The sequence below is a fragment of the Nothobranchius furzeri genome, chromosome 12 (genome assembly GCF_043380555.1).
Source record: "Nothobranchius furzeri strain GRZ-AD chromosome 12, NfurGRZ-RIMD1, whole genome shotgun sequence".
NCBI lineage: Eukaryota > Metazoa > Chordata > Actinopteri > Cyprinodontiformes > Nothobranchiidae > Nothobranchius > Nothobranchius furzeri.
This window is the reverse complement of record NC_091752.1, coordinates 17,069,856-17,083,640: the sequence shown is the minus strand read 5'-3', so window position 1 is coordinate 17,083,640 and position 13,785 is coordinate 17,069,856. Positions and strand designations below refer to the sequence as shown.

Sequence of the window (13,785 nt, the reverse complement as noted above, 5' to 3'; positions counted from 1 at the left end):
ACCAGAAGATTGGAACTTTTTATTGCAGGGATTATGTAACCACTTCATATTAATTCAGAGACAACAGAAGAGAGAGTCAAGTTTAAAAGTTTAAAGATTTATTACCAAACAAATTAAAACTAGACTAACTTTAACACTAAATGTATGGTGTAACTAAGGTGAATGAGACGGAGAATGGTGTAGTGTGGAATGTTGCTCAGAACCAGCAAATCTGAAGACGATTAGTTCTGGTGGGAAGTGAAGGTGATGTCTTCGCGCTAAGCTTTGATTAGGAGATTCATAAACACATTCGACACCATTCTGTCGGTCTACGTACCCTTAGCGGAAGTCCCCGTCTAGATCAGGAGGTGTAGAGCTCCAGCTTGACCTTTGTGGAGCCGAAGCCTGTAGAAACATCCGCGGCAGCCAACCACCAGTCTTTAGATACTTCCGGGTCACGACAGTTTATCGGCATCTAACAAGACCCACAACGGGGTCGTGATGGTTCAGCTGTTATTCTGAAATGAACCGTTGCAGCAGGTGGGACGGCAACAGGTTTATCCAGCTTGTCGTCGGTTCTTTCGGCTGAAGATGAAAGTTTTGGCCACTCCGTCAACTTCTCTTGAACGCTTTGAACTGGGGTTAAAGATGACGTAGGCATAGTTTTATACTTCAGATGTTTTGGTTTATGGTCGAATGAAAAGATGACAGATTTACCAAGCACCACCAAAACCACGCCTCCGTCAGATCTGGCAGATTCTGATTGGATCAGTAAAGCAATGTGTCATGTCTTAACGCTACGTGAGATCAGTCCTAGTGGAAACATTTAAAGTCATATTACTTATTATATTCTATAGGATTATAATAAAGTAATTAATATTTTGATTTCACAGATTGGTCACATCTTATTATTGCCTAACACTTTGTTTGATTAGCTTTATTAAAAATAGAGTTCTTTGATTTATTAAAAGGAAAGAGTCTTTTTCTTCATTCTTTTCTTGAGCTGGAAAGAAGCAGTTTAGAAGCAAATGCATGAGACCTTGAGGCAATATCTCATGCAGATTAGTTCTGTGTCAGAGGCATGTGTGGAGAGAGGGTAAATAACCTTCGGTGGAATAGCAACTCCATCACGTTACAATTGTCCAGACTAATTATAATAGCCTACATGACAAGCTATGAATAATGATATGTGATGGAATGTGATGTGTGGTGATGGAGTGTAAAGTAGATGTGTATCAGAACCTTTGCGTCTGGAAGAAACTGAGTTCCTGTTGTAAAAGAATTAGTTGTCTGCTATAAACTAGAGAGTTGATTATTAATAAAACAACATCAGACGCAATCTGTTGTGTCTACGTACCCTGAGGAGACCTCCATTGTATATTTGGAATGTCAGGAAGTCTGGTGGACCCCAAGGCATCGAAGTTCGTAGAAAAACCGCAGTACGACCAGTCTGGTCTCGGGTTGTCTCCAGGTCACAACAGGCAGGAAGGTTGTTGCATAAAGATGGATGGACTCTTAAGAGTCTGAGCTGTGTCAGCTTTGCAGCGTGCAAACAGCTTTTGACCGTATGTCAAAGAGATGGTTCAAAAGAGGCTGTTTCTGAATTGGCCACTCTCGAGTATCAGCTGGAAACTAAATAACTCGGGAAGTCGTCCTAGTTTTATTAATCTTGAGTTTATCATTTCTGCGAATCAGAATCTGACATGTTTGATGACGTTTACCAAACATCCCTCAGAAACCACACCTTCATCAGATACAAAAATGTTGTGCTATGTATAAAGAATCTTCATACCTATGTGAGAGGTGACCGTAACTGTAATTTATATCTTATGAACCTTGTGTATGAGTGTAGATAGTGATTAACTTGTCAAATCAAACAGTACTGATCATAATATTTAAATGGATCATTGTCAGAACAATATTCATTTCAACTTCATTGATTTAGGCACATATTATTCAAATGTTTCATTTAACATCTGGTTCATTCAACCATATGATTATTTAAATATGAGCTGTAAAAGGTCACTTTTTATTCAGAGTGTGGAATCCTGCAGTCTTATCAGAGGAAAGTTTTGTTTGGAGACATAGGTTGACATTTTGTCCCCATGGAATGTCAACACGCACTGAAGTATCTGTGCTGGGTGTTAGAAGATACAGTTAAAAATCTGCTGAGAAAATGAAATTATATCAGTCGATGATCAGTCGATGACCGGACACTGTGTAGGTCAATATGTATGAAAACTGACCCTTTATCGACATTACGCTGCTCTGTAAGAAATGAAATGCTCAATTTACCTAAGTCATGTCGACTGGTTCCACTTAACTCAGTTGATAAAATGTAAACAGTAACATGCATTTACTTTTAATGTCAGGCTCCTCACCTTGGCTCAACCTAGTGAGCAGAGAGGAGGGTCGTAGCACGTGGCAAGACCCAAACACAGGAATGCTTCTGATTAACAATAGGAACACAGGCACAAGCCTTGAAGGGAAAGGAGGATGTGGCGGCATTCCACATAATAAATGAACAGGAATACTGTTCAGATGCAGGTGGATGAGGTGAACGTGGAAGTTCTTGGTCGTCCGGCGTGGACCTGAGCCGCAGTGACCGAAGCGAATGAAAACTAATTGTCCAGCGTGACTGGATGAGCCACAGTGATTTGGAAGCTGAGTAGTGAGGTGAGCGCGGACGCCCAGAATGCTCATTGTGTCCTATTGAGCCGATGTGCTTGCTGAGGTGTAACTGCATGAGGTGGACGTATGAGCCTTGAGTGGTCCGGCATGGAACTGGGAACCAGACAGGAACGAAGCAAGATGTGACCGGCCGGTGTGGATCATTGTCCGCGCCAGTCAAGAAGCCAGTGAAGGAGGTGAGCGTGCAAGCTCCCGGTGTTTGGCGTGACCTATTGAGCCAATGCCCTGCGAAAGCAAAAGGCTGAACTGAAGTAAAAACACGCTACCGTGTTAGGCGCTGTTCTACCCGACATGAAACGGGAATGATAAGGCCATGGACAGGGAGCAAGACTGAGCGATGATTGTTGTGCTGGACTTCCTGAAATAGGATGAGTGTGATGATGTGAAAAGACGAATTCCAGTGCAGGGAATGCTGGGAATTTGAGTCTTGGGAATGGTCTGGTGGGAACTGGAAGGTGGGAATGCTGGAATCGTTACACATAATGTGCATTCACAAACAAGACTGATGACTCAAGGGTGCTCTCTTGTTTTTACTTGACCCATCATCAGCATTTTACCCCATTGATAACAATATCCTTATTCATACTATGGAACACTGGGTCTAACCCTAACCACTTATGTGGTTTCAGTCCAATCTTACTAACAGACCTTTTCCAGGTAATGCTGGGTGAATGCTACTCCACCTCTCTCCACCTTTTGTGGGGAGTCCATCCGCTCCAGCTTAATACGATTTTATCTCATTTTGGCTGTTTGTCTTTTACTTTGGAGGATCCCTGTTCTTTACTGTCCAGGGGGCTCATTTATCAAGCTTGCTTACGCACAAAACGGGGTCGGAAAACTGTGTAAGCAACTTTCCACGCAAAATTTGGGATTTATGAAAGAAAACTTAGCGGAAAAATGTGCGCAACTTCAAGTTGACTAAGGACCTGGCTTACGCACATTTTGGACATGGAGAGCACCTGCAGTGCTGCTGCTGAGAAGGATAAATTATGAAAATCCTGCAGCATTATCACTTGTACCGCTTCGTTTTCACACAGAACAAGACCCCCACACGCACACACGGGCGCGCACACACTCACACACATACACGCGCACGCACGGTGAGCGCCCTGACTTAGTATGGAAGACCTGATGCTGCTGGGGCAGACGGCTCCTCTGATGGCAGTTCCTTGCCATACGTTACTTGGCTCATCTGGACTCAGCCGAATATTTATTTTTACTGATGTGTGTGTGTGTGTGTGTGTGTGTGTGTGTGTGTGTGTGTGTGTGTGTGTGTGTGTGTGTGTGTGTGTGCGTGTGCATGTGTGTGTGTGTGTGTGTGTGTGTGTGTGTGTGTGTGTGTGTGTGTGTGTGTGTGTGTGTGTGTGTGTGTGTGTGTGTTAATGTTTTCAAACTGTTATGGGAATTTGGGGTCATTTTAATTCTGTAAAGCACTTTGAGTCACACTTTGCTTGAAAAGCGCTTTATAAATAAGATCTGATTGATTGATTGATTGATTGATTGATTGATTGAAGACATAATTCAAAGAGTTTTTGCAACAAGAAAATTTGTACAATTATTGTAATTTCTTCAGAAAATCATCATATGCCACACATGATTTTGCCTCATAGAAAAGCTGGTGCAAAGGTGTCAAAAACACCAAAAAGGTGTGAAAAACACTAATTCAGTGTGATTCTCAAATGCATTTCACCTTTTTTGTGACGATGTGTTGCCAACAGCTGCAGCAACAAGAGATACTCACTTAAAGGTTTCAGAAAGGAGAAGAAAATGTACTTATTTTCCTATATTTTATCAAGACAAACTAAATGTCTTATTGTCTTTTAACTTTCCCATTTAATTGTTTAATTTATCTCAATCATCTTATTCATTTGGACAATGAAATAACAAAATTCTATCACCCCTTTTTACTTGAATCTTTTGAAGACTTTGTGTTGCCATGTTTGGTCTAACTTGTGAATACCTGCTTCCAGTTACCTTCACTATGTGTCAGACCTGGGGAACGGAGCCCATCTAATCAAAGGCAATTCGAACAAACCTCTAAGCGACAACCAGTGGCACAACGTCATCATATCCAGGGACACCAACAACCTCCACACTGTCAAGATTGATACCAAGATCACAACACAGACAACCACAGGAGCTAAAAACCTGGACTTAAAAGGTTTGTGCACATATTTTTTTTTGTTGAAGGATTGGAACTTTTGAACTGAGTGGTGTGGGTTCCTGATCGAAATGGCGTACCAGCAGTGTTGGGCAAGTTACTTCAAAACTGTAATGCATTATTTATTACTCGTTACCCTCATTTTAAAGTAATTCATTACATCACAATATTACTGATTTTAAAATGTAAGGCATTACACTACTTTTGCATTACTTGAAGTTACTTTCACCAAAACAACTTCAATATGAATCTGGTAATCTGACGCTCAGTGAGCTCATGACATATATGTGGAAAGTGATGTGGTGTCTGAGCTAGGATTGCTGTTAAAAACAGTCAGATATAATAACAGTGCTTTAAAATGATTGTTGTTGCTTTCATTTAATAAACAATCTGTACTCACAGCACGCTGCCATCTTAGATTAACTGAGTGGGGTGGTGGGGGCTCCAAGCCTACATTTGCCTTGGTCCCCAAATGCCTTGATACGGCCCTGGATGTGGGACTGACTTCTGGGGTGATCTGATTCTATCACATGCATAAATATTAAATGCTTATGTATATTATTGCTTTTCACTGGTAAAAATGTGTATTGGGGATAAATCTACCTACTTTTTTCTTTTCAAGCACTTTGTTTTGTTTTCTTGATTTTATGTGAATAATTTCTGGCCCTTTCTCTCTCTAACCTTCCTGCATGCTGCGTGTTTTCTCCGTCTTCCAGAAAAACTGTTTCCTAGATTTCCTACTTTCTAACTAATCAGCCAAAGGGATCTACCGAACGCAAAAAAAAAATAAATAAAAAAGCTTCGTGCTGCGCTCCAGCAGCAATGAGTTGAAATCACCAGGGCACAGATTATGAACTCAGCTGAAAAGTACATGAAGTACCAGAGAATATGGGAGGATATAAATGATCGCAAACAAATGACTTTGTTTTGGTGGAGCGATTTTGTGAATATAACAGCGGCCGCGCGCAGGACGCAGCTGGAGTATTTGAGCCATTACCGCTGCGTCCTCTCTGCTCATAGAATACTCGCAAAGCTGAGTCCATAAATGATGTCATATATGTGGACACAGGATCTTTTTTCAGGCTTCCCGCTATTAGAATTTTTAGGAAACCCGCATCTTGATTCTGGGTTTAAAAGTGCGTTGTAATTACCGCGTTACTGACAATTGTACCGAGTAAATATTACCATTTTCTTTCCCTGTAATGCCTTACATTACCATATTACAGCAAAAAGCAATGCATTACAGTAATTATTTACTTTTGTACCACGTTACTCCCAACACTGCGTACCAGCAGGAGAAACGCTGTATTGAATGCTTGGATCCCACTCAGTACCGGCTTTTAGGGAGCCTTGAGCAGGGATTCATCTGCTCTTTTAACACAACTAATGATGTGCATGTGTAGCAGGGAGTTCAATGAAAGACCCATTTGTGCAGAAGAACCTTGGATAACATTTCTTTGAAAGATTCACATTTTAAAAGTAAAACTCTTTTAAACTTGAATTGAATTTGTGCAATTATTGCTGTCCTTTGAAGAATGCTGGAACTTTAATAGTAGGAACAAGAATGAACAAAACATTTGGGAAATGCCTGACTTAGATACAAAATAAGTAATTATAAAAAAAAAAACATAATTTAAAAGGTCTAAGAAATTAAGCCTGTTTTTTTAACCTCATTTGAAACAAATATATACTTTGTGTTATTTTCACTAGGGATCAGCATTGTCCTGTTTTCATGGTCTCCACAGGGAACCTTTACATCGGTGGGGTGGCTAAGGAGATGTATAAGGAGCTGCCCAAACTGGTGCATGCCAAGGAGGGTTTTCAAGGTTGCCTGGCATCTATGGATCTGAATGGGCGCCTCCCAGACTTGATGTCCGACGCTCTGGACTGTGTGGGGCAGATAGAGAGAGGCTGTGAAGGTGAGCAGTCCTAAATCCTGCAAAAGAACACCAATATGTCTGTTTTCATTAAAAAGTTAGTTCTCTGTGGGTTTTTGCTCACTCTTCAAATAATCTTGGTGAAAGTTTAAAGACTTTTTATGGATGCTTTGAAATGAAACGCCAGTTACGTTGCAACCGAATCAGCCTCAAACATGTTCCAGAATGAAACCAGTTGCACACAGTGAGCCATGGGTAAGAAGAAGTCACATCAGTAACCTGTGGCATGTGATCTGACACCCTGAGTGTCTTTTAGTATCCTGTTAAAAAGCATCAAGCGGCAACACTCCTCCACAGGCAATCATTTCTGTTCCACTTGGCTTTATTCTGATTATTCTCTTTGCCATATTTGTGCTGCCAGTTGCAATTCCTATTCTGTTTTTTACACTATGCTTACTGGATCTGAGGTTTTGCCCCAAAGCACTTCTTTTGAATTGTATATGAAGCCTTTGTTGTTCGCATGAATATCATTTCCCCGGTCTAATGTGTGCACCACATCCAGAGACAATATTTGATTTCTTCCTTTCAGTTTTTTCCCCCAGCATCAGTCAGCAATTTTCAATAATTCATCCACTCTGTCACCACTGAGCACTTCTGGTCTTTTTTTTTCATATTTCAGCATTACAAATGTAATCCAGTTGAGTTCCTTAAGCAGCTGTGAGCTGTAAATATCACTTTGTGCGACACAGAATCAATGGCTGCTTGTCGTGATTATAGCTTGTCTGTTGGGCTGTGGTGATGGAGTAGCATCGCTGCTGCTAAAAGAGCAAAAGGGAGCATCCGGTCTCGCATGTCTGATAAAATAACATGGTTTTACTTCACTTTACTTTTTTTTTTTTGGAAGGAAGCTGCATTCATAGCTCATCTTACTGTAACCCAGCCTTCATTATACAGACTGATGTTTCCCCTCTGGCTCTTTCTGAGAACAAACATCCTCCCCTCCGTCTAGTCTGTGTTTCTGTTTCTTCGTCTCTGACGTCTCACTGCTCTTACTAACAGCTGGTATGCTCTGCCTTTTCCTTTCTTATTATTTTGCTGACAAAAGTTGCATTGATGAAAGCTGACCTGCAAGGTAGAAAGCTTCGTTTGATCCGGAGTCTGATACCCCCCACCCCTAATCCCTGTTTTGCATCTGCAGTCCCTGTGCCCTCCACCTCTCCAGTTTTCTTTTAGTTTTTTCCACCACAATTTCCACACGTTTCCTAACAAGATGACCGCCCGGTTTATTCTTCGTCCACTTGCCATCAGGAATGGCCCGAGTCTCATTGAAATACAAGGATCACCGTCTTGTATCAAAACTCATGGGGCTCGTGTTTTTGAGTTTATGTTTAATGTTGTTTCAGTTACATTTTTATTCTTGGTGTTGGTTATACCATTAATAGATTTTATCTTGTGCATGCCTCATAGTAGTCTCAGTTTAAACAACTTACACTGCATGGATTAGTTATTTATTTTTTGCTAAAATCAGGATTGAAATGACTGAAATGCAAATTTGTCTATTAATTAGCCTCGTATTTAAATCAGTATAAATTATTATTAAATATACATATTTGATTAACTATATTTCTGTAATTTTCTCTTTACAAGCATCTTCAGCTAAATAAAAAAGATTTGATTAAGACAAATTAAACCCAGATGAATTTTATTATAAAGCAGTTCGTTAAACAGAACATAACTACATTTGGTAACACTTTACAATAAGGGTCCTTTAATTAATTATTGAAGATTTTTAATGTATCACTGCCTAAAATGTTCCTTTTTAAGTAATCACATGTTAATCATATGTTGTGAAGTAGAAGTAAGCCACAAAGTTCTTCCCTCGTCTCTCTTGGCTCTGTGGTATGCGGCCTGCTGTTTGTAGGGGGTTGGGAAGGGTCTGCTTGGCAATGGAAGTGAGCAGCCACCCCTGTAACTTGAGACTTCCTTTGTAGAAGGTCCCGCCTTAGATAGAAGCAACAGTGTTTGTTATTGGTTAAGTATGGACAGTGATGGATTGTTATTTGTCCTTGCCTGCCTGTCCATCCATTCATCCATTTTAATCCGCTTATCCGGAGTCGGGTCGCGGAGGCAGTAGCCTAAGGCGAGAGGCCCAGACTTCCCTCTCCCCAGCCACTTAGGCTAGCTCCTCCCGGGGAATCCAAAGGTGTTCCCTGGCCAGGTGAGAGACATAGTCCCTCCACCATGTCCTGGGTCTACCTTTAGGTCTCCTCCCGGTTGGACATGCCCAGAAAACCTCACCAGGGAGGCGTCCAGGAAGCATCCTGACCAGATGCCTGAGCCACCTCAACTGGCTCCTCTCAATGTGGAGGAGCAGCGGGTCTACTCCGAGCCCCTCCCGGATGACCGAGCTTCTCACCCTATCTCTAAGGGAGAGCCCAGCCACTCTTTGGAGAAAACTCATTTTGGCCGCTTGTATTCGCGATCTCGTTCTTTCGGTCACTACCCAAAGCTCATGACCATAGGTGAGGGTAGGAAAGTAGATCGACCGGTAAATGGAGCATCACTGCAGATGCAGCACCAATCCGCCTATCGATCTCACGCTCCAGTTTTCCCTCACTCGCGAACAAGACCCCGAGATACTTAAACTCGTCCACTTGGGGCAGGACCTCATCCCTGACCCGGAGAAGGCATTCTACCCTTTTCTGAATCAAGACCATGGTCTCAGATTTAGAGGAGCTGATTCTCATCCCAGCTGCTTCACACTCTGCTGTGAACCGCTCCAGCGAAAGCTGAAGATCACGTTCTGATGAAGCCAACGGGACCACATCATCTGAAAAAAGTAGACCTGATCCTCAGGCCACCAAAACGGACGCCCGCCACACCTTGGCTGTGCCTAGAAATCCTGTCCATAAAGGTTATGAACAGAATCGGAGACAAAAGGCAGCCTTGGCAGAGTCCAACTCTCACTGGGAATGAGCCGGACTTACTGCCGACAATGCGGACCAAGCTCTGACACCGGTCATACAGGGACCTAACAGCCCATATCAGAGGGCCTGGTACCCCATACTACCGGAGTACCCCCCACAGGGCCCCCCGAGGGACGCGGTCAAATGCCTTCTCCAAATACACAAAACACATGTAGACTGGTTGGGCAAATTCCCACTCAACCTCCAGGATCCCCTTAAGGGTATAGAGCTGGTCCAGTGTTCCACAGCCAGGACAAAAACCACATTGCTCCTTCTGAATCTGAGGTTCAACAGTCCGACGGACCCTCCTCTCCAGAACCCCTGAATAGACCTTACCAGGAAGGCTCAGGAGTGTGATCTCCCTGTAGTTGGAACACACCTTGCAGTCCCCCTTTTTAAATAAGGGGACCACCACCTCGGTCTGCCAGTCCAGTGGGACTGCCCTTGATGTCCAAGCGATATTGCAGAGCCGCGTCAGCCAACATAGCCCCACAACATCCAGAGCCTTAAGGAACTCCGGGCGGATCTCATCCAACCCTGGAGCCTTGCCACAGAGGAGCTTTTTAACCATCTCAGTGACCTCAGCACCAGTGATTACAGTGGCCAACCCAAATTCCCCAGACTCTGCTTCCTCACTGGAAGACATGTCGGTGGGATTGAGGAGGTCTTTGAAGGATTCTGCCCACTGATCCACAACGTCCTGAGTGGAAGTCAGCAGCACACCGTCCCCACTATAGAAAGTGTTGGTAGCACACAGCTTTCCCCCCCTGAGGCGGCGGATGGTGGACCAGAATCTCCTCGAAGCCGTACGGACGTCTTGTTCCATGGTCTCACCGAACTCCTCCCATGCCCGGGTTTTTGCCTTGGCGACCACCCGAGCCACCTTCCGCTTGGACTGCCGGTACCTGTCAGCTGCCTCTGGAGTCCCACAGGCCAAAAAGACCTGATAGGACTCTTTCTTCAGCTTGACATCATCCCTAACACCCGGTGTCCACCAGCGGGTTCAGGGGTTGCCACCACGACAGGCACCAACGATCCTGCAACCACAGCTCCGGTCGGCCGCCTCAACAATGGAGGCACGGAACATTGTTTCCAATGTTGTTAAATATTATTTGTTCTTCAGGTTAGGACAAAGGGAGAGGGGATCTGTTTAAACGGGCGTCAATACTTTATTTAATCATTTATTAAAGGGACTTTACGGAGTTTTGAATTTTTGCCCCCTCAGGCTAAAAGCCTAACGGCAGCTTCAACAGTAGGCTCGTGCACGAGGCGCGCATGCTGTAAGTGCACACTCCTTAACGAAAATAACAGCTGAGACAGTCCCATGTGTGTGTGTGTGTGTGTGTGTGGGGGGGGGGGGGGGGGGGGGGGACAGAGGACAGGAGAACGTGCAGCTAATTAATTAAATAATTTGGTTCTGTACCTTTCTCTTCAGCACAGCCGACAACGCTTTATGATGGGTCAGTCCTCCTGCATGCTCAGATCATTCCCTTCCCTTACATGAAAAAATGTTCCAAAATGAAAGTTGAACCCTGATCTTTTTTATCTGTTAAATGCCATTCGGCGAGTCTCAAATAAAAATTTGGGCATCTTACTGTAAAAAAAACAAAAACATGTAAAATAGAATCTCTAAATGAACTCACACCCAGAATTGAACCTAGGCCTACTGCACCAGAGTCCGACGTCTTACTAAGTGATCTAAAGCGCCAGCGTCCTTTGTATCTGTAACATTTATATCCTTGATGAAAGCTGAAACAACGTTCAAAGAACGGTTCGGAGCGAAAATGGCTATTTTGTTGCTAATTTGCAGGAAATATCTAGAAGAAAGTAGCTAAGGGTCCTCAGAAATGTAGCTAGGTTCATCACTAGGCGTTAGGAACAGCGACAAAGTCGCTGAGTTGGCACTACCTCTCTCTCTGATGCTAAAGCTAGGGATAGTAAATGCTACGGGCTATGCCTGAGCGTGAACGCGCATGAAGCAGCCTGCTCGACCCGAGCAGCTCTCTTTTTCTGTGATTTTACAGAAAAACAGGCAATCACAGTAAAAATGTCAGGGCTCATTCTACAGGACCAGGGCATTGCAGGAGAATGTATGAAGAAGAAATTTATTATTTCTATACATGTTTTGGCTGTCAAACTTCCATAATGCCCCTTTAATGCTTGATAATGCACTAAGTAATGTTAATAAAGAGACCCTCATTGTAAAGTGTTACTCTAAAATTTACTAAAATATTTGCAGTTTAAATGTTTTAGATTAAAACATTTAATCAATTTTTTTTGTTTTGTTTCTAATCATTTGTTGCACTGGCTCACCTCAACATTTAATAACATTGTTGATCATTTAGCGTTTTTTGGTGTTAGAGTTGATTTTGGAGTGCAGTAGATGTTCCATCATAACACATTTGCCCGACCTCTGTTTTATTTCAGAACTTTTGAACTCAATGATTGATGTTCTTGACTTCATCCCTGAGTGGTTCTAATGAGATCAACCTTCACAGAGATGCAAATCATTAAAAAAAACACTGTAGATGTTTATTGCTTAAAATGAACCTGTTTTAGTTAAAATTGAACTATTTTTACAGTTATTGTTCAGAAAATTAAAGGCTGAACTAAAGAGAAACATAACCCACCACCTTGGCAGTTCTGATTAAATCATGAAAGTAACATTTGTGATTTAACATGACATTGTGACAGGTTGAAAAGTTTGACTTTCGGCAGCTTTATTCACCCAGTCCACCCAGAGGTTCGTGAGAGCTTTTACCAAAAGACAGACTTGACTCACAGTATATATGTCACCTTACATTGCAATAATCACAAAACAGCCTTGTGTCTCAATCATGTAAGGGAGGTTATATATATATATATATATATATATACATATATATATATATATATATATATATATATATATATATATATATATATATATATATATATATATATATGTACATAGTAATGAGGGGACGTAACCATTCATCCATACAGAAAGTTCCGTTGGTTCTGGGTTCATGCTTCTGTGCAAAATAAAACCACACAAAAACAAGATTATCTGTTTGTTTGTGGTGACTTTATTTACACTCTGGAGTGAATCTGCTGAATTGTAATTTTCTCTCCATGTTCAGGTCCCAGCACTACCTGCCAAGAGGACTCGTGTGCCAACCAGGGTGTGTGTCTTCAGCAGTGGGAGGGCTTCAGCTGTGACTGCAGCATGACAACGTTTGGAGGACCATTGTGCAACGATGGTAGGATTCCTTGCTCTAATTCTTTACTCTTTAAATAAGTTTTGATCAGTTCAACACACGTATATTTTGCATTATAGGATTGTTTTATCCATTTTTTGTTTCATAATAAAAGGTGGGTATATTAACTCCTCTATCCTCATGTTCACTGTTGGTTTAAGGCTCTGATTTAATTAATTTACACACTTTTATTACAAATTCTTAAACAATAAGATACAATTCCAATCTTGCTATTTAAACTGCTTGAAATAAATACAATTAAACCATTTTATTTTTGGCTTTCTGACTTGAATGTATACGTTTTGCTGCTTGAGTTGATTATTGGGGAGATTCTGCTAAACAAACCTTTATGAGTATGACTGGTAAATGGAAGTTCAGAAACACACCACTAGAGGGAGCAACACACACATGTTCTGCTAAGAAAAGTATTATTTGATTATATTGACATAAACACTTATCTTTATGGTCATTATACCAGAATTATTATTATTTTTTTGCCTTGGTTGTTGCAGCTGCAGAAGCTTTTCTGATGTAAGCTTTGTAGTTTATTAGATTAGATTAGATATCTTTATCTATGCATGTTATTTATATGTAAGGCTCTAGGCTCAGTAATGCAAATGACAAAGAACTGCTCCATATAAAAAAATCTGTATGTTTTTATGCAGCACTTGCAAATGGTGGTTTTGTTTGTTCATTAATTTATTCTGCAGCACTTCACACAGCAAGGGGCGAATGGGCAGTGGGCTGCACTGCACTGAAAAAAGGAAGGAACAGAGTGGACTATTCAGTAATGTCAGAGAAAAGCAGCATCAAAATCAATGCATTCTGTGTTTGATAAGGTCTTGTCTTTTGTTACTAGCAGATTGCATTAT

At 41.8% G+C, this 13,785-nt stretch overlaps 1 protein-coding gene across 19 annotated transcripts in view; it reads left to right on the top strand.

Annotated features, from left to right (window-relative positions):
- Window positions 1–13,785, top strand: part of LOC107375745 (neurexin-1a) — a 462,507-nt gene that overhangs the window by 231,460 nt on the left and 217,262 nt on the right. For all 19 annotated transcript variants that reach the window (XM_070542354.1, XM_070542374.1, XM_070542368.1 and 16 more), the window contains 3 exons: window positions 4,641–4,831; window positions 6,577–6,750; window positions 12,797–12,916. In XM_070542354.1, coding sequence (XP_070398455.1) covers window positions 4,641–4,831; window positions 6,577–6,750; window positions 12,797–12,916 — 485 coding nt within the window. The remainder of the gene's footprint in view (window positions 1–4,640; window positions 4,832–6,576; window positions 6,751–12,796; window positions 12,917–13,785) is intronic.